At 54.8% G+C, this 25626-nt stretch overlaps 1 protein-coding gene across 2 annotated transcripts in view; it reads left to right on the top strand.

Annotated features, from left to right (window-relative positions):
- FBXO42 (F-box protein 42) overlaps positions 1-25626 on the top strand; it is a 75421-nt gene that overhangs the window by 33093 nt on the left and 16702 nt on the right. For both annotated transcript variants that reach the window (XM_064730715.1, XM_064730716.1), the window contains exons 3-4: positions 3388-3504; positions 11169-11303. In XM_064730715.1, the coding sequence (XP_064586785.1) occupies positions 3388-3504; positions 11169-11303 (252 nt within the window). The remainder of the gene's footprint in view (positions 1-3387; positions 3505-11168; positions 11304-25626) is intronic.

Here is a 25626-nt window from a genome sequence, read left to right as displayed (position 1 = left end):
GAAATGTCCAAGGCCAGGCTGGACAGGGCTTGGAGTGCCCTGGGATGGTGGAAGGTCCCACCTTAGCAGGGCTTGGAGCTGGATGAGCTTTGAGGTCCCTTCCAGCCCAAACTAAACCAAAGCCCCAGGACAGAGCAGCTCCTCTGCTGCCTCTGGGTGCTCCCAGTGCTGCACTGGTGACCTTGGGTTGCAGCCTCCTCCCCAGAGCCCCTGCCAGTGTCCCAGGGCTGATGGGGTTTTAATTGCACTTCATTTGCCTCTTGCTCAGTAATTAACATTCCCAAAGCTGCTGCTTCCAGCAGCCCTGGCTCTGCTTCTTACAGCTCTGCTGGAGATAAGTGCAGCATAAAATCTGCATGAGTAGAGATGTGCATGTTCCAGCTTAGCCCAGAGACACAGATCCTTCCTTTGCCTCTGCACACTCATTCCAGAGCCCTGTGGGGGTATTTGAATGCTGGAGAAGTATGATACAGCAAATAAAGAGAGAAAATTTGGACAAGGATACAAGCAGAATCTTCTACTTCAATTTATTTTAATACATTGGGTGATTTCTGGTACCATTCTGTGGGGTGTACACTTTAATCATGAGCTTCATTTAAAAACAAGGAGTTTCAGAGGAGAGCAGTTCAGTCCTAGGAAATGGGACAGGTTGCTGCACAAGGGGAATGTGCTCCTTCTGGAAAACAGGAGTGGGTGTCAGGTGAGGAATGCCCTTGGCAGATTGTGAGGTGATGGCTCATTTATGGAATTCTCCTCATCTGAAAGATCCCAAGCATTTCCCACTCTGCCCAGAGCTGAACAGGCTGGGGGTTAAAAACCACAGCTACCCCAGCAGTGCCCATGGCCCAAAATCCCTTTTTTTGTGCATCCTTTTGGGGCAGCAGCTGCCCCCAGCCCTTTGCCAAGTGCTGCAGCCCCCAGTGGCTGCTTGGCTGTTTCCTGGATGGCCTGCAAGGGATGCAGCTGGGATGGACAAACAGCTGGGAGTCAGCCCAGAGGGATGTGGGAAACTTCCCTGGAGCCCAGGGTGGGCACAGCATGGCTTTGGGCTGTGTCACCTCTCAGGGATGGGTGGTGCAGGGCAGCTGGGCCCTTCTGGGGCAGTTCCAGCCAAGGGAAGCTCTGGAGCTGTCGCAGACATTTTTTCATAGAAATCCTTTCTTTCACATTTGTCCATCTTCTGGGAAGCAGAGCCCCAGAAGAAGAATGTAAACAATTGTTATCAGCTGCTGTGAAATGTAGCAGGTGTCCCTGTGATTGGCTCATCTTCCTTGTGTACCATTAAAGGCCAATCACAGGAGCAGCTCAGGGACAGATTCCCTGCACACAGAACTTTGTTATTCATTCTTTCGATTCTATTCTTAGCTGAGCAGCTCTCTGCAACTTCTCTTCTTATTCTTTTTAGTATAGTTATAATGTATTATATATCTTATATGAATAAATCAAGCCTTCTGATCAAGAAACAAGATTCTCATCCTTCTCTCACCCCAGTGACCGTCTAAGGTCACTGTAATACTGGAGCCACCACCTGTGAGCTGTGCCCAGGGAGGTCACTCGAGGTAAACAATTGATTCGTGTTCTCCTGGTTCATTTTTCCTGTTTGCCAGGATACATCTGCTGTGCACTCCTGGAGCTCACATTGCCTTTCCCGTGTGACTCTCAGGGATCAGCTCCTCAAGGACCCCAGGCTTTATATTTTATTTTAAAAACCCCTTCCTGCTTTGTATCCCGGAGTGGGATTTCTTGCTGGGGGTGTTCCTGGCACAGGGCTTGGGGAAGAACTCTTGGCACGTTGTGGCATCCTCAGTGCAGGTGCCACCAAGTGTCTGCTGAGCTGCTGCTGCAGCCAGAAACCTTCTCCAGACCCTTCTGTCTCCTCAGGGAGCAGCCTCTGGCCCATTCCAGAATTAGTGGCAGCCTTGGAGCATCCCTGCTGATTTTTATCACTCCAGTTCCTTTCAGATCCCTGGCCAGTAGCTGCATTCACACTCTCACAAGTTGATTATTGCACTGAGGTTCCTCAGGAGAAGGGAAGCTGCCCCTCAGGGTGTGCTGAGGGAACAGGGTGCAGCACAGAGGGCTGAGCACAAGCTCCCCACAGCACCCCAGTGCTTCCTTCCTTTCCAAGGGCTCTGCTTCCCGACTGGAGCTGCCGGGATGTCGTGACCCGGCCGGCACACACTGCTGACTTCCACATTTGCAGAGTTCCCTTGTCTTTATTCCTTTAATCCCCCACATTCCCAGCATGGTTCTAACCCAAGCACGGGGCTTTGCAGCTGCTGGCACCGTGCAGGCACAGCTTGTTCCCTGTAGGAGCATCAGGGGTAGGACAGTTGGGACAGACGGACACGAGAGATCTCTGCAGCCAGGTCGGGAACTTGGGGTTCATTGCAAAGGGCCAAGTGCAGGGACCTGCTGGGAGCTGCCAAACACAGCTGGAGCAGGGCTGGGAGAAGAGAGGGGGAGAAAGGATGAGAGGGAAAGAGAGTAAAAGGGATAAGAGAGTAAAAGGCAAGAGCTAAGAGAGCGAGGTTCCCATTACAATACAATAAATCTTCTGTGCTGAATATTCTGATTTTCACTAACCAATCTAGTACAAGATACAAATATTACAGCATTTCCATACAGCCTATAAGAATCACTACATTACCACACTGTGTTACATTTTAAACCCTAAAAACTCCTCTTTGGGCCCCTTCTGCCAAGCTGCAGGGTCTGCTCTGACCCTTGGGCCTGTCTGCAAGCAGAGGGTGTTGTTCCATCAAAAGGGGATCACCTTCAGCAGCCACACCATTGTTTTCCAGTTGTTCAGTAACTGAGGGATCTCAAAGCTTGCTTTCATTTCAATCTCACTTATAGTTTCCATATTCTCAAAATCTTTTCCCAGACAATCATATTTATAAGGCTTTCCTGTTTCATCTTCCCCAACAGGTTTCTGCCATCCCATGGATTTCTTTCCTTTTTTTCAGGTGTGTGTCCCTGAGAGCAATCCTTCAGTTAGACTGCCAGCCTGGCTGGGGTGGCTTTCCAGGTGTGGCAGTCAGGGGACAGCCCTGGTTTGCTCCCAGGGTCACACTGAGACCTGTCCTGGCTCTAAAAACTCCTCTTTGGGCCCCTTCTGCCAAGCTGCAGGGTCTGCTCTGACCCTTGGGCCTGTCTGCAAGCAGAGGGTGTTGTTCCATCAAAAGGGGATCACCTTCAGCAGCCACACCATTGTTTTCCAGTTGTTCAGTAACTGAGGGATCTCAAAGCTTGCTTTCATTTCAATCTCACTTATAGTTTCTGTATTCTCAAAATCTTCTGCCAGGCAATCATATTGATAAGGCTTTCCTGTTTCATCTCCCCCAGCAGTTCCCAGCTTTGCTGACAGTGTTGTTCTCTCCCCAGGTGTGGCCCATCAGTGCTACCACGGCTTTATCAAGGCAGTGCAGGAAGGGAACATCCAGTGGGAGAGCCGCACTTACCCCTACCCTGGCACCCCCATCACCCAGCGCTTCTCACACAGTGAGTATCCTGCAGTGCCCTGGCAGTGCCTCCCTGCATGGCAGCTGCTGCCCTGAGGGCTGGCAGTGCCATCTCTGGAGTCCCCATGGGCAGTGCCATGCCTTAGAATCCCACTGGGAACTGCCTCCTTTGGGACCTGGCAGTGCCATCCCCTGGAGTCCCCATGGGCAGTGCCATGTCCTGGAATCCCCATAGGAGCTGCTTTCCTTGGGAGCTGGCAGTGCCATGCCCTGGAATCCCAACGGGCAGTGCCATCCCCTGAAGTCCCCATAGGAGCCGCCTCCCTTGGGAACCTGGCATTGCCATCCCCTGGAGTCCTGATGGGCAGTGCCATCCCCTGGAATCCCACTGGGAGCTGCCTCCCTTAGGAGCTGGCAGTGCCATCCTCTGGAATCCCATTCCCATCGGGGGCTGGCAGTGCCATCCTAAGAAATCCCAATGGGCAGTGCCATGTCCTGGAATCTCCTGGAGCTGTCCCTTGGAGCTGCATTGCCACCTCTGGGATCCCCATGGGCAATGCCATCCCTGGAATCCCATGGGGTGCCCCTTGGGCTGGCATTGCCATCCCCTGGAATCCCATGGGACTGCCTCCCTCGGGCTGGCATTGCCATCCTAGAAATCCCATCCCCTCAGGGTGGCAGTGCATCTCTAGATCCATGGCATGCCATGCCTAGAATCCCATGAACTGCCTCCTTGGACTGGCAGTGCCATCCCTGGGGTCCTATGGCAGTGCCATCCTCTGAAAATCCCAATGGGCAGTGCCATGCCCTGGAACCTGGCAGTGCCATCCCTGAGAATACCGCCTCCCTTGGGAGCCTGGCATTGCCATCCCCTGGAGTCCTGATGGGCAGTGCCATGCCCTGGAATCCCACTGGGAGCTGCCTTCTTTGGGACCTGGCAGTGCCACCCCCTGGAATCCCACTCCCATCAGGGGCTGGCAGTGCCATCCTCTGAAATCCCCATGGGCAGTGCCAGGTCCTGGAATCCCCATAGGAGCTGCTTCCCTTGGGACCTGGCATTGCCATCCCTGAATCCCGATGGGAGCTCCTCCTTGGAGCTGCAGTGCCATCCCCTGGAATCCCACTGGGATGCTCCCAGGGCTGACAGTGCCATCCCTTGGAATTCCCATAGGAGCTGCCTCCCTTGGGACCTGGCAATGCCACCCCTGGGGTGCCACCCCTGAATCCCATGGCTGTGCCAGTGCCCCCTGGAATGCCCATTGGGAGCTGCTGTCCCTGGGCTCATGGATCAGGCCATTCTCGGGGTGGAATTCCCATAGGAGCTGCCTCCCTTGGGACCTGGCAGTGCCACACGTGCCCATCTCCGCAGTGTTCAGCCCATGGCTGTGCCAGTGCCCACCACAAGAGCAGGGATTTGGGAGCTGCTGGTCCTGGTGGGCTCATTGATCCTGGCAGGTGTTGATGGAGTGGAAGGGGGGTGGGATTGTGGCTTTCTGCCTGTGCAGGGATCCTTCTGCAGCTCCCCAGGCTGGAAAACTCTCCCAGATCACGGGGTCAGCCCTTGACCAAAACGTGTCCCCAAGTGCCACACCCAGGGATGGTGACTCCAGCGCTGCCCTGGGCAGTCTGTGCCAGTGCCTGACCCCCTTGCCATGAAGGGATTTTCACAATATCCAACCTAAATCTCCCCTGGCACAGCAAGGGCTGCTGCCCTTGTCCTGTCCCTGTTCCCTGGAGCACAGCCCGACCCCTGGCTGTCCCCTCCTGTCAGGAGCTGTGCAGAGCCACAAGGGCCCCTGAGCCTCCTTTGCTCCAGGCTCAGCCCCTTCCCAGCTCCCTCAGCCCCTCTGGTGCTCCAGCCCCTTCCCCAGCTCTGTTCCCATCTCTGGACACGCTCCAGCCCCTCAGGGTCCTTGTCCTGACAACCCAGAGCTGTCCCCAGGATCCGGGCGTGAGCTTTGTGTCCCCCTCAGCCCCTGGGCTGGAGTCGTTGCCATCAAAGCCGGTGGGTTTTGGGAAGTGCAACACTCAGGGATGTGCAGCAGCTGCTGGCACAGTCCTCTACATCTGTGAGGAAAAGTGGGAATTCTCAGTGTGCTGGGCTCAAACTGAGCAGAGCTGCAGGTGGATTTGCTGACAAAAGGGAGCAATTCAGTCAACAGCACCACTCAGTGTTTGGGTGAATTCTTCCCCTGCTTCCAAGACTGTGGAAGAGAACAGGAAGAGAAAAGATCCCTAAACACAGTGCCACAGAGGGAAATACACTGAAATAAACCCTGCTCTTTGGAGTGCAGCAGCATTGAGCTGCCTCAGCTCCGGAAAAAAAACACAACAAAAATTCCATCCTGTGACTTCAGCACAGAGTCTGAGCCCTCTGGGGGCCAGCTCTTCCAGGAAGCAAATTGCATTTTTCTGAGGCAAGATAAACACGGTGCAAGCCCTGCCATTCCAAGAGCAGCAGGCAGCACATTTTCATCTTCCCAAGCAATAATTGATGAGGCACCGCTGTGCTGCCTCCTGCCAAGACAAGTCCGGGAGACGCTGCGGGAGCTCTGCTGCAGTCACTGTGCTCTGCCCAGATCCCCCGGCCTTCCTGGGGATGAAATGAGTTCACAGCTCATTTTTAGCAGCCTTACTGAAGTGCTTATTAACGACTTCACACTTGCCTGTATTTCCCTTCAATTTTAGCAGCGGTTTTGCCGCTGCTGAGTGCTCAGGCCAGCTAGAAATTGCCTGGAAAAGGCTCAGAGCTGCCCCAAAGAGCGCTGTGTGCTCTTTCCTTTATCCTGCTGCCTGCCACGGCCTTCCTGGCTGCAAAGTGAGTTGTCTCCCTAAATCCCCTGCCCTCGGAGCGTGTAATCCGTATTAGCCTCGCTCGGTGACAGTGCCCCGGCCCTGCCTGGCCCCGGTGGCCACGGCAGCGTTAGTAATGCACTTGGTGGGCACAAAGCTAATCTGGATTAACTTGTTTGCTGACTTAAACGGATTGGTTTGTGAGCAGCTGCCCAGATCTGCAGCCTCTGCTTTTCCTGCAGCAGCGTTCACTGGCCAGGCTTAAAGCCGAGCTACAAATCGTCAGTTCCTAAAGGCAAACCATGAACTGTCACCTAAAATCCCACGGGATGACAGTGAGCTGAGGTGGAGGGAACAGGAGCTTGGGAAGTGAGGAGAGAGCAGGCAGGAGTCACAAAGCCCTGCTAGAGGGATGAGTGGTTTGCTGGTTTTTGTGGGAAGACGTCACCGCCCAGGCACGAGTCAGTGCTGCCATCAAAGCCCTGGCTGGGGCTCGCTGTCGCTTCCAGGAATTATTAGAGCTGTCCCAGAAGTTCTCAAAGGGAGCACAAACAGACAAGGAGGGGAATTCTAAGCAGCTGGAGGTCAACCTGTCTGCTCTGAGTCCTGAAGGGAGGAATGGCAGAAGTGCTTGATAAGGAATAATGAATGGAAGGCTGAGCCTGGCGGGGATCACACCGCTGAGAACAAACTGTGGACGGGCTGTCACTTTTCCAGAAGTGCAGGATGTGAAACATCAATAATGCTGAGTGTTCAGGGTCAGGAATCCTCCGTGTTTGGGGATTTTTGGGTGATGTTCACAGGAGTCACCGAGCTGTTTTATGTATGAACCTGCGAGGTCATACTCAGCATGAAGGGGAATTTGGAAAAGGCACCAAGAAGAAGAAAGCAAACCCAAAGAGGTCCAGCTACTGTGGGAAAAGTGAGTTTTAGGCTCTTCCATCCACACACATCCAATCTTTCAGTGTCAGCAATACAAGCTGTGGGCTGAAAAATCCCAACTCAGCTATGGTTTCTACCTGCCACTTCAAGAAAAATAATAAAACACATTGAGATTCACTGCAGGATGTGAAACATCAATAATGCTGAGTGTTCAGGGTCAGGAATCCTCCGTGTTTGGGGATTTTTGGGTGATGTTCACAGGAGTCACCGAGCTGTTTTATGTATGAACCTGCGAGGTGATAGCAGGGCGATGAGTCACGGGGTGAAATCACTGCCCGCAGTCGGGAGGAGATGTCAGGAGGCTCAGGAATGCAGAAACGGAAAAGCAGCAGAGGAATGCCGACCCTTGTGCCAGGGATATCGATCCTCTGCTGCAGGAGTGACTAATTTTAAGCATTGATTTATTGGTTTTGTTTCCAAGGAGCCTGGGGTTGGTGGCACCACGGGGATGAGTAATGGCAGCAATTTGTGGGTTTGACGAACCCGCGGGAGCGGTGAGAGCTGGAATGTTTGTTTTACAGGATGGGCTGCTCCTGGAGCAGGGCTGCAGCTCCTCCCAGCACCCAGCCTTGCTCAACAGCCACGGCTTTTTGGCTGCTCAGGCTCTGCACTGCAAGGAGCAGGACAATGGCATTTGAGGGAGGGAGGAGATAGAGGTGGGGATGGGAAAGCTGGGGGTGCTCACCTGGAGAAGCTCCAGGGAGAGCTCAGAGCCCTTGCAGGGCCTGAAGGGGCTCCAGGAGAGCTGCAGAGGGACTGGGGACAAGGGAACAGGGACAGGACACAGGGAATGGCTGCCACTGCCAGAGGGCAGGCATGGATGGGAGATTGGGAATTAGGAATTGTTCCCTGTAAGCTCTGGCTGCCCCTGGGTCCCTGGCAGTGCCCAACAACAAGGGCTGTCACCCTCCAACCCAAGAACCATGTGGGAATGGGATTTACAGCCCAGCCAGCTCCTTCCCATCTCCCCAGTGGGAAATACAACCCTTGAACTGGGATGGGTGAATTTATTTCATGTTCTCTGAGGTTCAGAAGTCAATGTTCTTCAATGATGGTGAAGGGAATTTGCTTTCCATCTGGTTTCCCTCCCCAGTGAGCTCTGCCCTGGCTATCAGCCACTCCTGGTGGAAATCTCCTTTGGTTCATTGCTCAGGGCAGGGCAGTCAGGAGTGTGCTCAGAGCCAGAGCTCTGCTCTCCCTGAGCATCAGTGCCTTCACACACCAGAATCACTGATTCCTTTCCACAGATAAGCCACTTGAAACTCCAGGGGTCACTCAATTTTGCTGGGACATAAAACAACCCCAACTAAATCCATTCAGTGTTTTCCACCCAAAGAAACCCTAAAACCATCAGGGATGTGCACAATTTCCCTCTGATTCATTCTACACCTGATATAAACTATCTATAAACATATCATGTATTCCATGATATGTTTATAGATAGTTTAATATCCTCAGCTGGATCCACAAGAATCATCAGAGTCCAGAGCAGCCCCAACAATCCCATGTGGAATTCCCACAGACTGGAATGAACTGCAGTTTTTCACTGTGCTTGCTTTTTCCTGGTTTTCCCTATTTTTTCCCCTCAAGCTGCTCTGCCTTCCTTACCTTCAGCTGCTTAAAATGACTCTAAAAAGAAGTAGGAGAGCACAATCTCAGTGATTTCTCAGTGATTTTTCTCAGTGGTTTTGCTCTCAGATTTTCTGAGCACAATCTCAGAAAATCTGAGAGCAAAATCTCAGATTTTGCTGTGGGGGGGTTATCCCACATGGAATTTTATGGGAAATCCAGAATTCTGCCCAGCCTCCAAGGCAGACAAGCTGAGCAAGACCTCCCTAATCCGTGTTTCAGTTCCCTCCTGCCAGAGGTACCTGGGTGCTGCAGACACTTCCATGGGATTTGTTTTGGGGCCAAGAGCTCTTGGGTGTCTCTGGGGGTTGTCAGATGTGGTGTCCCCTCCCTGTTCCCCATCTGGCTGCCTCATCCTTTCCCACAGGGAGCTCAGAGCCAGAGCTCTGCTCTCCCTGAGCATCAGTGCCTTCAAACACCAGAATCACTGATTCCTTTCCACAGATAAGCCACTTCTGCAGTGCTGAAACTCTGGGGGTCACTGAATTTTGTTGGGATACAAAAAAGCCCCGACTAAATCCATTCAGTGTTTTCCACCCAAAGAAACCCTAAAACTAAAAAGGGAATGCCTCTGAATGATCCTGGGTTTTAGTGGGGCTCTAAATGAGATGGGGTGAAATCCTGACAAGAGAACAGAGCCCAGGGCTGGGAGCAGAGGGGGCTGTGAGCTCTGTGATCCAGCTCAGGGCAGGTCAGTGAGCTCAGTGCTGTAATCACAGCTGAGCTCATTAATTCCAGGCCTCTAAGGCCGTTTTCTCTGCACTTTGAGGAGCAGCTCTGCCCGAGGGATAATCCTCTTGGGAAGGTTCTTGCTGGAGCTTCACCCTGCTCGGGGATGCCCTGTGGTTCCGGGGAGCTGGGGCAGCCTGGCTGCTGTTCTGCAGGGAGGAGAGGGCCTGAGCTGGGGGGGACACGGGGCAGTGACAGGGCTGTGGGGCACACAGCAATGCCAGGGGCTGTGGGACACAGGGCAGGGACAGGGCTGTGGGGCACACAGCAGTGCCAGGGCTGTGGGGCACACAGATCAGCAGTGACAGGGCTGTGGGGCACAGGGCAGTGCCAGGGCTGTGGGACACAGGGCAGGGACAGGGCTGTGGGGACAGCAGTGCCAGGGCTGTGGGGCACACAGCAGTGCCAGGGCTGTGGGGCACAGGGCAGTGACAGGGCTGTGGGGCACAGGGCAGTGCCAGGGCTGTGGGGCACAAAGCAATGCCAGGGGCTGTGGGGCACAGGGCAGTGCCAGGGCTGTGGGGCACAGGGCAGTGCCAGGGCTGTGGGCACAGCAGTGCCAGGGCTGTGGGGCACAGGGCAGTCACAGGGCTGTGGGGCACAAAGCAATGCCAGGGGCTGTGGGGCACAGGGCAGGGACAGGGCTGTGGGGCACAGGGCAGTCACAGGGCTGTGGGGCACAGGGCAGTGCCAGAGCTGTGGGGCACAGAGCAGTGCCAGGGCTGTGGGTCACAGGGCAGTGCCAGGGCTGTGGGGCACACAGCAGTGCCAGGGCTGTGGGGCACAGCAGTGCCAGGGCTGTGGGGCACAGGGCAGTGCCAGGGCTGTGGGGCACACAGCAGTGCCAGGGCTGTGGGGCACAGGGCAGTGACAGGGCTGTGGGTCACACAGCAGTGCCAGGGCTGTGGGGCACAGGGCAGTGCCAGGGCTGTGGGGCACAGGGCAGTGCCAGGGCTGTGGGGACAGCAGTGCCAGGGCTGTGGGGCACACAGCAGTGCCAGGGCTCTGGGGCACAGGGCAGTGCCAGGGCTGTGGGGCACAGGGCAGTGCCAGGGCTGTGGGGACAGCAGTGCCAGGGCTGTGGGCACAGCAGTGCCAGGGCTGTGGGGCACAGGGCAGTGCCAGGGCTGTGGGCACAGCAGTGCCAGGGCTGTGGGCACAGCAGTGACAGGGCTGTGGGGCACACAGATCAGCAGTGCCAGGGCTGTGGGGCACAGGGCAGTGCCAGGGCTGTGGGGCACACAGCAGTGCCAGGGCTGTGGGGACAGCAGTGCCAGGGCTGTGGGGCACAGCAGTGACAGGGCTGTGGGGCACAAAGCAATGCCAGGGGCTGTGGGGCACAGGGCAGTGACAGGGCTGTGGGCACAGCACTGCCAGGGCTGTGGGGCACAGGGCAGTGACAGGGCTGTGGGGCACAGGGCAGTGCCAGGGCTGTGGGGCACAGCAGTGACAGGGCTGTGGGGCACAGGGCAGTGACAGGGCTGTGGGGCACACGGCAGTGCCAGGGCTCTGGGTCACACAGATCAGCAGTGCCAGGGCTGTGAGGCACAGGGCAGTGCCAGGGCTCTGGGGCACACAGATCAGCAGTGACAGGGCTGTGCTCCCTTGCAGGTGCGTGTTACTACGACCCCAACCAGTCCATGTACGTGTTCGGGGGCTGCACCCAGAGCAGCTGCAACGCCGCCTTCAACGACCTCTGGAGGCTGGACCTCAACAGCAAGGAGTGGATCCGGCCCCTGGCCTCAGGTGAGCCTCCCTCCTCCCAGGGCTCAGTTCTGTGCTTCTGCCTGTGTCTGAGCCTCATCCCACCGGCTTTGGGCTGCATCTGGAGAAATGTGGGGTTTGGGCAGAGTCTGAGTCCTCAGCACCGCCTTGGGGGGGTTCTGGGGAGCAGCTGGTCCCTGTCGTGCATGGTAAAGGACATTCCCTGCAGCCACCAGAGCCTGAGGGGATGAGGCTGAGAAAATCAGGATTGTTCAGCCTGGGGAGGGCTGAGTTGGAATTGTTCATTTGGGGAAGGCTGAGTTGGGATTGTTCATTTGGGGAAGGCTGAGTTGGGATTGTTCATTTGGGGAAGGCTGAGTTGGGATTGTTCATTTGGGGAAGGCTGAGTTGGGATTGTTCAGCCTAAGCAAGGCTGAGTTGGGATTGTTCATTTATTGTTCATTTGGGGAAGGCTGAGTTGGGATTGTTCAGCCTGGGGAAGGCTGAGTTGGAATTGTTCATTTATTGTTCATTTGGGGAAGGCTGAGTTGGGATTGTTCAGCCTGGGGAAGGCTGAGTTGGGATTGTTCATTTATTGTTCATTTGGGGAAGGCTGAGTTGGGATTGTTCATTTGGGGAAGGCTGAGTTGGAATTGTTCAGCCTAAGCAAGGCTGGGTTGGGATTGTTCATTTGGGGAAGGCTGAGTTGGGATTGTTCATTTGGGGAGGGCTGAGTTGGGATTGTTCATTTGGGAAGGCTGAGTTGGAATTGTTCATTTGGGGAAGGCTGAGTTGGGATTGTTCATTTGGGGAAGGCTGAGTTGGGATTGTTCATTTGGGGAAGGCTGAGTTGGAATTGTTCAGCCTGGGGAGGGCTGAGTTGGGATTGTTCATTTGGGGAACGCTGAGTTGGAATTGTTCATTTGGGGAAGGCTGAGTTGGAATTGTTCATTTGGGGAAGGCTGAGTTGGAATTGTTCATTTGGGGAAGCTGAGTTGGGATTGTTCATTTGGGGAAGCTGAGTTGGAATTGTTCATTTGGGGAAGCTGAGTTGGAATTGTTCATGCTGCAGTAGGCTGAGAAGGATGTGATGTGATGTGATGTGATGTGATGTGATGTGATGTGATGTGATGTGATGTGATGTGATGTGATGATTTTTCAGCCTGGAGAGGAGCAGCTCCAGGGAGAGCTCAGAGCCTTTGCAGGGCCTGAAGGGGCTCCAGGAGAGCTGGCAGTGGGGACACAGGGAATGGCTGCCACTGCCAGAGGGCAGGGTCAGATGGGACATTGGGAATTGAGAATTGTTCCTGTGAGGGTGGGCAGGCCCTGGCACAGGTGCCCAGAGCAGCTCTGGATCCCTGGCAGTGCCCAAGGCCAGGCTGGAACACCCTGAGACAGTGAAGGTGTCCCTGCCCATGGCACTGGGTGTGTTTGAGGTCCCATTCCGTGATTCCATGGTGAGAGTCACTGTCCCAAAGCTGAGATCACTGTCCCAAAGCTGAGATTTTCTTTGCTCATTGCAGTGGCTCCCACTGCAGGTATTTTGGGGGGTGGAGCAGACAAGCCCGTGCAGGTGGGAGAGCGTGGGAAAGCAGGTTCCTTCCTGCTGTCCAGGCACCCTCAGAGGGCAGGAAAACATCACAGATTATTTCCCACACTCTTTTTTTTTGTGCTGGAAATGTCACCCACAACAGTTTGGTTTTTTCCCTTTTAATTTCTGAATTCCACTAAAATAACTTTGAGGAAAGCAGAAGAATTGGGGGAAGCTCTTGGGGCAGGGGGAGAAATCGGTGTTGGAGCAGCTGTTTTGGCAGGAGGGAGGAGAAAAGGAGCTCAGCATCCAGCAGCATTCCTTGCTGGGCACAGAATTCATGTGCCCCAGGTATTGTGGGCTGCTCAGATATTGTTTAAAGTGTTTTCTTGTCTGGCACTTGAAGTCCTCCAAAATCCAGGGAATAAGGAGACAGAGGTGGAGATGGATATAGAGGGAGATGGGAAAGCTGGGGGCGTTCACCTGGAGAAGAGAAGGATCCAGGGTGACCTCAGAGCCCCTTGCAGTGCCTGAGGGGCTCCAGCAGAGCTGCAGAGGGACTGGGGACAAATCCCAAGTGCTGGTGTCACCTGGGAATTTCCAGCTGTGAACACCTCCCTTGGTGCTTGGACATCCACCCACAATTCCTTGGTGTTCTGGTTTTGTGTCCCAAAGCCCCTGTGGGACCCCCGCACGGGAGAATTGGGGAATTGTGGATTTAAACAGGGGGAAAACAAACCCCAGTCCTCCAAAGGGGCTCCTGCCCTGCTGGAGCTGCAGAGGGGAGGATGCACACACAGCTCCTGGGCTCTGCTGAGCTCTCTGCCCCAGGCTGTGGATTCCTGCAGCCCTGGGAGCTCTGCCCTGTCCCTGTGCCCATCCCTGCCCTGTCCCCAGTGCCCACAGAGCCATCCCTGCCCTGTCCTGTCCCCGTGCCCATCCCTGCCCTGTCCTGTCCCCAGTGCCCATCCCTGCCCTGTCCCCAGTGCCCACAGAGCCATCCCTGCCCTGTCCCCAGTGCCCACAGAGCCATCCCTGCCCTGTCCTGTCCCCAGTGCCCACCGAGCCATCCCTGCTCTGTCCTGTCCCCAGTGCCCACAGAGCCATCCCTGCCCTGTCCCAGTGCCCACAGAGCCATCCCTGCCCTGCCCTGTGCCCACAGAGCCATCCCTGCCCTGTCCCTGTGCCCACAGAGCCATCCCTGCCCTGTCCTGTCCTCAGTGCCCATCCCTGCCCTGTCCCTGTGCCCCACAGAGCCCATCCATTCTGTGACAGTGGTCACAGGGGTTTGCAGGTGAGGGAAGAGACAAGAATGTTGACTCCATTTTCAGAAGGCTTGATTTATTATTTTATGATCTATATATTACATTATAACTACACTAAAAAGAATAGAAGGAAAAGTTTAATCTCAGAAGGCTGGCTAAGCTAAGAACAGAAAGGAATGAATGATAACAAAGGCAGCTGCCTCACTCTCTGTCCGAGCCAGCTCTGCTGTGATTGGCCATTAATTAGAAACAACCACATGAGACCAATCCCAGATGCACCTGTTGCATTCCACAGCAGCAGATAACCATTATTTACATTTTATTCCTGAAGCCTCTCAGCTTTTCAGGAGGAAAAAACCTTAAGGAAAGATTTTAATGAAAAGATGTCTGCGACACCCTGTCCTGTCCCCAGTGCCACAGAGCCCATCCCAGAGCCCTGAGCCCGTGGTGCTGCTCCCCAGGAGCAGCTCTGTGGGAATGTTGTGGCTCTGTGGGAATGTTGTGGCTCTGTGGGAATGTTGTGGCTCTGTGGGAATGTTGTGGCTCTGTGGGAATGCGTGGCGGGGCCGGGTCCCACGGGAAGGGAAGGGAAGATCCCCCAAGGAGCTGTTCCTGCACGCTGTCATGGCTGAGATGGGATCAGCTGAAACTGGAGGCCGGGCTCGGGGAATGCTCTGGTTCCTGCTTTTCCAAAGGGATGAGTCAGCCCCGGTGGGATCCCACAGCTCCAACTCTTCCTTTGGGTGCCCCCAACTGGGGGTGGCACCGCCTGCCTGGGAATGGAGAGCCTGGAGGGGGCAGAGCTTTGAAATGCTGCGATGGAAATAAGGCAGGAGAGGGCTTTTGAAAGGAAAAACCGAAGAGCTGACATTGATTGATCACCACTCATTGTGTGTGCAGGCTAATTGCTGTGGAGGAGTTCCCACACCTGCCCCACAGACTGCAGAGCTCTGGGATGAGACTCTGGCTCTTCCCCAAGGCCAGGGCTTGCTCAGAGAGCTTCCCTCACGCTTCACGTGTGCCCTCATTCAGCATCTCCTCTGAGGAGCCCTGGGCAGGGAATGGGAGCACAATGTCTTGGGCACAACTCCATCCCTTCCTGAGAGGCTTTTCCAGGAGAAGACGCCCCTTTGTTGTTGTTGTTGCTGTTTGTTCCTACCTGTTTTCATCCGGGTTTTCTGGCTCCCAGGCATGAGATGACATCAGAGCTGGATAATTCCCCTCCAGCCCAAGCTGCTTCATCTGGGAGTAAATATTTAGCCTTCAAAGAAATAATTGGCTTGGGTTTCTTTCGTCTCAGAGACGGAGGAGGGAGATAATTACTTCAAAAAACCCTAATTTTTGAGGTTTCAAAGTATTTTTTTGCTTAGATCTGAAACAATGGCTTTGACGTGTGACGGATGGGGCTGGAGCAGCACAAGAGAGTTGGTGCCTGGCTCTTCTGGAGAGCTTTTGGTGGGCTTGGAAGCTCTGGAAAGGAGGGTGGCAGGCAGCAGGATCTCTATTTTGGGAAGGTGCCTCCCAGCTCTTCTCCCTGGAGCTCTCCTGGCCATTGTGGGGCTGCTCCCACCCTTCCCATCCCACGCAGGATCTGTTGGAGCAGGATCATTTGCAGCCCCACGTGTGGGATGTGCTGCAGTGCTGTCCCAGGGTAGGTGGTCCCTGGCAGGCAGGGCCTTTTCCATGTTGGGGGGTGCTTTCCTTGCACAGTTAGCCTGGGCAGTTGTTGGAATTTGGGCCCATCTGTGCTCAGGGCATCCTGGTGGAGGGCTGGGGGTGGTTTATGCTGGAATCTGTTCATCCAGCTCCACTCCTGAGAGTCCAGCTGGTGGAGCAGGCTGCTTTCAGTGCTGAGAGTCCCTGGTGCTCCCCAAAAATGGGCTGAACAGCCAGGAAAGAAACTAAACCCCATTTGAAACTGAGAGTTGCAGGACATTCAGTACCTGGAGGGGCTCCAAGAATGCTGGAGATGGACTTTGGACAAGGGCCTGGAATGCCAGAGGGCAGGGTCAGATGGGACATGGGGAAGGAATTGTTCCCTGTGAGGGGGATGAGGCCCTGGCACGGATTGGAAGTGTCCAAGGCCAGGCTGGACAGGGCTTGGAGCACCCTGGGACAGTGGGAGGTGTCCCTGCCATGGTGGGGCTGGCACTGGATGGGCTTTAAGGGCCCTTCCAACGCAGAGCATTCCATGATTCCATGGCTTCATGCAATGGGAGCTGCCGGGGGTTGTGCTGAGGCTTTGCTGATGCCTGGATCCATCCCTGGCTCTGCTGCCCTGCTGGCAGGGAGGGTTTGTGCTGCTCCCATGCAGCTCTGGTGAGCTCCCACCCTCCCTGAGCAGGGGAAGCTGCTGGAGGCTCCCAGAGGAGCCCCAGGTGCTTTGGCACCACCTGAGCCTCCTGTCCACATCCTGCAGGGACACCTCACAGGCTGGATGGGGAATGTGGCCCCAGGCAGCTCCTGCTGCCCTGCTCCAGGCTGTGGCCATTCCATGGTCCTGGGGCCTTTTCCCACCTCAGGGATTCTGGGATTCCTTTTCCTGCAGAGCAGTGACTGAGGTGCTCTGCCCTCACCCCACACTGCAGCTCTGTTCCCCTTGCAGTCTTCCCTCACAGGGGATCCCTGCCTTGCTTTGGGCATTAAAACCCCCCAAAATCCTGACCTGAGGAGGTTTTGTTCCCCCTGGGCTCCTTGGTTCCAGTTCCTCAGAGTCCTCAGAACCACACCAGAAAAAGCCTTTTTGGATTAGGGAGGAAAGGCCAGGAGCTCTGCTCTCCCAGGGGCTCATGGCACAGAGGGGAGAAGCTTTTCCCTTTAAAACTGAGCCTGTTGTGTTTATAAAGCCAGGAATGGTGCTGGAATGATCAGGGCTTTGCAAGGAGAGGCATTGCTGTAGGACATGCACATCCTCCTCTGTGCTCTGTTTTATCATCCCCCAATGCTCCCACCTGGGCAGGTCCCTCCTGTCCCTGTGTGTTTCCCTCAGCCAGGCCGGGATGTCCCTCTCTGATCCCACAGGGGTTCAGGAGCCCTGAGGTTCTGCTTTTCCTGTTGCTGGGAGGAGGCTCCTGCTGCTCCTGCTCCTTCTCCTGCTCCTGTTCCTGCTGCTCCTTCTCCTGCTGCTCCTTCTCCTGCTGCTCCTTCTCCTGCTCCTGCTCCTTCTCCTGCTCCTCCTTCTCCTGCTCCTGCTCCTTCTCCTGCTCCTTCTCCTGCTCCTGCTCCTTCTCCTGCTCCTTCTCCTGCTCCTGCTCCTTCTCCTGCTGCTCCTTCTCCTGCTCCTGCTCCTGCTCCTGCTCCTGCTCCTTCTCCTTCTCCTGCTCCTGCTCCTGCTCCTGCTGCTGCTGCTCCTGCTCCTGCTCCTTCTCCTGCTCCTTCTCCTGCTCCTGCTCCTGCTCCTGCTCCTGCTCCTGCTCCTGCTCCTTCTCCTGCTCCTGCTCCTTCTCCTTCTCCTGCTCCTTCTCCTTCTCCTGCTCCTGCTGCTCCTTCTCCTTCTCCTGCTCCTGCTCCTGCTCCTGCTCCTGCTCCTGCTCCTTCTCCTGCTCCTGCTGCTCCTTCTCCTGCTCCTGCTCCTCCTGCTCCTGCTCCTGCTCCTTCTCCTTCTCCTTCTCCTGCTCCTTCTCCTGCTCCTGCTCCTGCTGCTCCTGCTCCTTCTCCTGCTCCTGCTCCTGCTCCTGCTCCTGCTCCTGCTGCCCTGGGCCACCCTGCCCCAGCACGGGCACCTCCCCAGGACCTCTCTCCCTCTCTCCTGCTCTTCCTGTCCCTGGAGAGATGGGAAAGTTTCTCATCTTCCTGAGGATTTGGGGATCAAACCAGGCTTGGAGGCAGAGCTCCTCCTTGAGGCTTTGATCCCCTCTGCCCTCACAGTGTCAGTCCTGGCTGATCTCCCTCCTGCTCCAGCCTGGAGTTTGTGCCTAAACCTCCTGGGTGGCCTGAGCAGGACGCAGTAAAGCCCCAAACCCCTCTGCCAGCGGCTCAGCTCTGCCCCAGCCCCCTGCATGCCGTGCCGGGAGTGGGAGGATCAGATTCCCTTTGTGACTGAGGGGAAGGTGCCTTTGATGGTGTTGTGTCAACAAAAGCAGCAGCCCGAAGGAGGCAGGAGAGGCTCGGCAGAGACTCCTGGTGTCAGATGTGGTCCTGGTGGAGAAACCTCCCCGTGGCTCCCAGAGCAGAGAGGTTTGGCCTTGACAAAGCTGTGCAAAACCCTTGCCCCGAGCTAAAAAGCCCAGCCTTGTTTTCATCTGCCCCTTCTAGAAAACAGCAGCGTGTTTTCAAAACAATTTCCCAAACAGTCACTGGAGTTTCACAGCGCTGAATTCCTCAGCTGGCATCTCCTCAGCTCTGGGAGCTTTGTGGAGCTGAAGGAGATGCAGGGAAGGACTGAGTGGGATTCCTGAGGAGGGGGATGGTGCTGGATCCCACAGGGTCCCACAGGATCCCACAGGATCCCACAGGGTCCCACAGGATCCCACAGGAGCCCACAGGATCTCACAGGGTCCCACAGGGTCCCACAGGATCCCACAGGGTCCCACCAGATCTCACAGGATCTCACAGGATCCCACAGGGTCCCACAGGATCTCACAGGATCCCACAGGATCCCACAGGATCCCACAGGATCTCATGGGATCCCACAGGATCTCACAGAATCTCACAGGATCTCACAGGGTCCCACAGGACCCAGCCATGCACAGACACAAACCAGAGCCACACTGGCACTCAGGGAATGAATCCCACTGGGACAGGAGCAGGGCTGCCCAAGGGCTCAGGGGGAATCTGAGGAATAATCAGAGGTGTGGGAATAGCAGGGAGCTCCTCATGTGTGGATTCAAACCCTCTGTGAGTGCAGATTGTGCAGCTCGTTCAGTTCAGAGTCATCAGCTGTGTCCAGTCCTGGACCCCTCAGTTCTGGAGGGGCTGAGCATGTCCAGGGCTGGGAATGGAGCTGGGAAGGGGCTGGAGCACCAGAGGGGCTGAGGGAGCTGGGCAGGGAGTGCTGCTCACTCACCTCACTGCAGCTGGGGTGAGGAGCTGCTTTTCCCATCTATTTAAACACAAAAGGAGATTTTTCCTATCAAAAGTTCAGTGGGGGCAGCTGGAATCCCCTCAGCAGTGCCAGGAGTTCTGTGGATCCTGCAGAGGTTGGGGTGGCAGGGAGGGGTTCGTGTGTGATGGTGTCAAGGGTTGGTTTTTGTTATTCTGCCAAGGTCCCTACGTGTGTTCTGCAGAGAGCACAGTGCTCCCATCAGCTGCTGAGGCTGGAATTGAGGGGATTTATTTGATATTTTACTGCTCCTGGCTTTGCTCCTTGTGGGCACAGGCCCAGGGCAGGGCCAGGCCCCTGTGCTGAGCCCTCGTGGAAAGAAGGACCTGGAGGGGCTGAGCATGTCCAGGGCTGGGAATGGAGCTGGGAAGGGGCTGGAGCCCCAGGAGAGGCTGAGGGAGCTGGGCAGGGGCTCAGCCTGGAGCAAAGGAGGCTCAGGGGGCCCTTGTGGCTCTGCACAACCCTGACAGGAGGGGACAGCCCAGGGGTCGGGCTGTGCTCAGGGAACAGGGACAGGAGAGAGGGAACGGCCTCAGGCTGGGCCAGGGCAGCTCAGGGTGGGCACAGCAGGAATTTCTGCATGGAAAGGTGTCACAGAGAAAGAGGCCTTAGTCAGGGGACGCAGCCATTTGTCGGTGAGGGGAGACTCAGACACTCAATATGAGTGATAAGCAAATTCCGTTTATTGAAGAGAGCATCAGACACTTATACAGCGAGTAATAAGCTTATGAATATTCTGTAAGCCAAGCAATCTATTGGTTAAACTATGCCATGAACTCTTCCTCATTCCTTAGGGGTTACATCTCTCTTTTCTCATGTCTCTTTCACTGTTTGTTATCCCACCACAGCTAGGCCCAAGGACACTGCTATCTGTGCAGGTGCAGGACTTGGAATTAGCCATGGTTTTGTACTTTTCTATTCTCTAGCAGCTAAATTCCCAACAGAAAGGGTGCTCAGGCCTTGGAACTGCTCAGGGAGGTTTGGAGTGCCCATCCCTGGAGGTGTCCAAGGAAGGCCTGGAGGTGGCACTCACTGGGCTGGGGACAAGGAGAGCATTGGGCACAGGTTGCACTCATGGTCCTTTTCCCACCTCAAGGATTTTGGGATTCCTTTTCCTGCAGAGCAGTAACTGAGGTGCTCTGCCCTCACCCCAAACTGCAGCTCTGTTCCCCTTGCAGTCACTTCCCTCACAGGGTGTTGGAGATTTTTTCAGAAATGGCTTGGAAGGCAGCTGTGGGGGACAGGTTCTCACAGCCTGTTTCTGTAAACAGCAGAGGTTCTCAGGTTGTTTTTAATTACAAGTAAAAGTGACAAACATGAAGGCCTTGAGAACCTTGCACATCAGAGTTCTCAGGCAGCTTTCTCATAACAAGTAGATATTCTATCTTTGGCTGTTTTGGGAAAGCAAAAATAATTTTGAGAACCCAAATCTTGGTATTGGAAACATAAGGAGGGGTTGGTGTGTTATCTCTGACCTATTGTGAGCTCAGATTTTGCAATATGCATGAAGTGAATTAACACTGTTATAAAAGGTGCCTGATTGATGAATAAAGTGGAGTTGATGCTGATCAATGCAAGGTGGGTCTTCTCCCTCCATTCTTCAATAACAGGGGATCCCTGCCTTGCTTTGGGCATTAAAACCCCCCAAAATCCTGACCTGACCAGAACTCTGCAGAGTACCCCCCTGGCCTCTGAGCTCCCTGTGTGACTGAGGGCAAAGCTCAGCTTTATAAAAGGCTCAGGATCACCTTGAGCCCCCCCGGCCTTGTGTCCCTGCTGGCCTCCCAGGAGCCTGGGGCATGCAGGAGCTGATTCCTGGCAGGAACAACCTCTCTAATTATGGCTGAGTGCCTGAGCCTCCAAAGTGGAGCAGGTTAATGGGCTGCATGGAAATCCCTCGTGCTCTGAGCAGTCTGGGTGAGCCTGGAAAAGAGAAAAGCTTTTTCCAGCTCTTTTCCTCATCTGAGTGGTTTTCTCCTCGTTGCCCTTTGAGTTTGGTGGCAGTAGGGCCCATTCCTGCCTCTGCAGAGCTGAAACATTCCATGTTATCCTCCAAAAATCCATGGCTTTCCCACCACCCCCCAAAGGCTCTTGGAGCCCTCAAACTCAGAGTGACTTGGCACTTTTGGAAGCTCAGCTTTAATCCTGTGAGCCTGCAGCTTCCTTCTCCTGCCCCTGATTTCTTCCTTTTCACACACCCAGCTTTCTCCTGATCACACCCCTCATTTCTTCCTTATCCCACCCCTCATTTCTTCCTCATCCCACCCCTCATTTCTGCCCTTCTGGAACAGAACCAGGGCTTTCCAAGCTCTGTCCCTTGCCCTTTGGGGCAGAGGCCGTCCCAGCACAGATTGCTTGGAATTGCTTTCTCCAGTTTAAACATATTGATTGTTTTCCTGCTTTTTTGGACTCCCACTTTTACAAGGAGGTGAGTGACCACTCCTGCCAAGCCTTTGACAAACAAACTCTCCAGCAGCATCCCTGGATGTAGAGTTTGGGTTTCATTCCTGCCCTTGCAGAGGGTGGACTGGCAGCTCTGGGGTGGGAGCAGGGCTGTTCCCAGCCCCTGGATCCATCTGGTGTTCATTTGTTCCTCTCTTTGCCTGGCTGGTTTTGCAGAACGTCTCTAATGGAATTTGTGGTGTTCAATATGAAATATCTCAAGGGCAAGAGATGAGAAATCAACCCAAATCAAGTGAAGGGTTTTGTTGGTGTTTTTTTTTTCTGTGTCAGCTGCCGCCTATTTGGGTTTCCAGGAGATTAATCCATGGTTTAGGTTTACAGCACACACCTCCCCTCCCTGTGATTTGCCAGGCTCTGTCCTCCTCCAGCTCGTGCCATTGCTGCCTGTGTTTAACCTCTGCAAGGTTTTTGTTGTCTGGATGCAAACCACATTCCTGTGGCATCCATCCTTGGACGGCCTCCCTGGTGTGCCTGGCACGGAGCAGCCCCAGGGACCACGGGTACAAAACCCACGGGCAAACTGAGCTTGTGGTGAGCAGGGATTGATCCAAACTCAGCTTGTGGTGAGCTGTTTGCAGGGATTGATCCCTCAGCTGCAAACTGAGCTTGTGGTGAGCAGGGATTGATCCCTCAGCTGCAGACTGAGCGAGTGGTGAGCAGGGATTGATCCAAACTGAGCTTGTGGTGAGCAGGGATTGATCCCTCAGCTGCAAACTGAGCGAGTGGCAAGCAGGGATTGATCCCTCAGCTGCAAACTGAGCTTGTGGTGAGCAGGGATTGATCCCTCAGCTGCAAACTGAGCTTGTGGTGAGCAGGGATTGATCCCTCAGCTGCAAACTGAGCGAGTGGTGAGCAGGGATTGATCCCTCAGCTGCAAACTGAGCGAGTGGTGAGCAGGGATTGATCCAAACTGAGCGAGTGGCGAGCAGGGATTGATCCCTCAGCTGCAAACTGAGCTTGTGGTGAGCAGGGATTGATCCAAACTGAGCTTGTGGTGAGCTGTTTGCAGGGATTGATCCCTCAGCTGCAAACTGAGCTTGTGGTGAGCAGGGATTGATCCAAACTGAGCTTGTGGTGAGCTGTTTGCAGAGATTGATCCCACAGGGGCTGTCCCTGAACCAGGCAGGAAAAGCCAAAAGATCCCTGCCTGGGATCCCTCCCTGTCTGGGATCTGCTCCCTGCAAACCAAGGCTTGGAGAGCCCGGCTGTGTTGGTGTTCACAGGGGTTCTTGGATGAGGGAAGAGATGAGAATGTTGACTCCATGTTTCAGAAGGCTTCATTTATTGTTTTATGATATATATTACATTAAAACTGTACTAAACAATAGAAGAAAATGTTTCATCAGAAGGCTGGCTAAGAATAGAAAAGAATGACAGCAAAAGCTTCTGTCTCGGACAGGGAGTCTGAGCCAGCTGACTGTGATTGGCCATTAACTAGAAACAGCTCTATGAGACCAATCACAGATGCACCTGTTGCATTCCACAGCAGCAGATAATCAACGTTTATATTTTGTTCTTGAGGCCTCTCAGCTTCTCAGGAAGAAAAATCCTAAAGAAAAGATTTTCCATAAAAGTTGTCTGCGACACCCGGTCAGTGGGACGAGGAATGGGTGAGGATCTTCCATCACCACCAGGGGAAGACATGCCTGCACCTCCCGCTCCCAAATCCCACATCTGAAATGTGGGATTCTCACATTCCTCCCTCCCCCCGACCCTACCTGGCTGCATCCTGCCCCTCCCTCCAGCTGGCAGCGCCTTATCCTTATCAATGCCGCGTTCCCACGGCTTTCCCAGCGCTCCCGGTATCCGCCAAGGTCACCGAGGCACGGGGAGGGGGCAGAGGCAGCTCAGCAATTCCACTGAGGTGTGCCTGGGCCTCCAGGAATGCGGTGCCCGAGGCAGCCGGGAATGGCTGTGAAGGAGCCATGGATTGCCGGCCCAGGGAGGCGGGAATGTCCTCATGGAGGTGGGGATGTGCCCAGGGAGGTGGGAATGTGCCCAGGAGCAGGGCTGGCTCAGTCGGGGCTGGCACAGGGGTTTTTTTAACCCCAGCAGCCCAAAGCGCTTCTCCTCTCCCATTCCCTGCTCTCTATGCACCGCAGGACTTGGAAGTTCAGCCAGGTTTTATCCGTGGGGGAAAGCATTCCCTGCTGTGGGAAATGGGCTCCTCAGCCGGGTTTTATCCGTGGGGCAAAGCATTCCCTGCTGTGGGAAATGGGCTCCTCGGAGCAGGGCTGGGCTGCCGGGTCAGCAGGGCAGGGAGGCAGCGTCCGGCTGTGGCTCTCCCTCAGGGAATGATCCCTCAGGCCGAGGACGCCCTCCTGCCCTGCCCGACAGCTCAGCCTGACGTGGCACAGGCCTGTGGGGAGGGAGCAGAGGGAAGGGCTGAGCAGGCTGCGAGAGGAGCAGCTCGAAGGGAAGGGAGTGCTGGAGTGGGGATCTGGATTCCCTCTTCCCTCAGTTCCTCTGGATTCCCGCTTCCCTCAGTTCCTCTGGATTCCTTCTTCCCTCAGTTCCTCTCGATTCCCTCTTCCCTCAGTTCCTCTGGATTCCCGCTTCCCTCAGTTCCTCTGGATTCCCGCTTCCCTCAGTTCCTCTCGATTCCCTCTTCCCTCAGTTCCTCTGGCTTCCTTCTTCCCTCAGTTCCTCTCGATTCCCTCTTCCCTCAGTTCCTCTGGCTTCCTTCTTCCCTCAGTTCCTCTCGATTCCCTCTTCCCTCAGTACAAATTTGGGCTCTCACCTTGTTCTACTGTCAAAGACACCTTCCACTACCCCAGCGTGCTTCAAGCCCTGTCCAGCCTGGCCTTGGGCATTTCCAGGGTTGAGCAGGAATCCCTCCTAGTAGTAGTACCAGGTACTACTACTCCTCCTACTACTACTACTACTAGTACCTGGTATTCCCTCCTCCACCTTGGAAAGCCAGCACTAGGAGAACAATTTGTATTTTAATGATCCGAAAGTGCAGGACTGTCATCCCTTTAACTTAGGCAGAAGTTAGGCCGGATTTTCCAAGAGGATTTTTTTCTATCAGGATTTTTTTTCCCTTTTTTCTGACGTTTGATTTGCCAGCCCTGCAGAGAATTTAATTTCTCACTTGTCCGAATTTGGTCGAAGCCAAGGAATTTGCAAACTGTGGCTCAGACAAAGCATCTCCCAATTTATTTCCTTTTCAGGAAAAAGGCTCAAAAGCCCGGAGCCGCACACGGGGTTGTTGACACTGGTGGTGTCTCACATCTCATGAATGTGTTGCACCTCAGAGGGAGCCGATCCCTCCTTCCCGAGGCGTGGGAGGCACCCGGGGGTGACGGTTTCCCTGGACACAAATTCCCTGATGGTTTCACACCCAATTATTCCGCTTTCCTGGCTCTCTGACAGGCCTTGCCTCCGGGGCAGCTCCCTCCCTGTCCCTTGTGGGGTCAGCGGGACAAACCCCGCGATCCCACGGCTGCGCTGTCAGCTGGGAGGGAAGGATCCTGCCGGGAAATTCGGGCAGGCTGTGCTGACATCTATCGGCAAGAGCTCCTTCCGAGGCAGCCCAGCCTTTGCCTTGAGGACTCAGTGCACCAGGATTAGGTGTGTAATCCTCGGGATTGGGCAGGCAGCATTCCCGGGGCAGTGTAATCCACACTTCTCCAAGCCTCTCGGCATCCCGGTGCTCTGTGTCTGATTTTAATCTTTCCCCAAAGCATCTGCTGTAAAACTCACAGAGAATGGGGCAGGCACCTGGAACAGCAGAGACCTCATTCCTGCTTGACTGCTGTCCAAAGGTGGATTTTGGTTCCTGCCATGAAATATTCAGGGAGTTTGGCGCTCAGGGCTGGAATTAGTGGAATGAAGGAGAAAAATGCTTCCCTGGCTTGGAGGGAGCAAAGTTCAGGAACCAATGGGTTGAAAACAGGAGTGAAGGAGGACACAGCAAGGGAGGAGGGGAGTGCAAAGAGCTGCACTGAATTTCCTTTGCTGTGCTGGGAAGATGCTGGGGTTTGAGTGAATAACTGTTGTCCTTGTAGCAAATACTGGGAGCAGCAAAGCCCTGGCTCTTCCCAGGCTTTTTGCACTTCCTCC

The sequence above is a fragment of the Zonotrichia leucophrys genome, chromosome 21 (assembly GCF_028769735.1).
Source record: "Zonotrichia leucophrys gambelii isolate GWCS_2022_RI chromosome 21, RI_Zleu_2.0, whole genome shotgun sequence".
Lineage (NCBI taxonomy): Eukaryota > Metazoa > Chordata > Aves > Passeriformes > Passerellidae > Zonotrichia > Zonotrichia leucophrys.
Note: the sequence above shows the minus strand (reverse complement) of the source record. Positions and strands in the feature narration are given on the sequence as shown.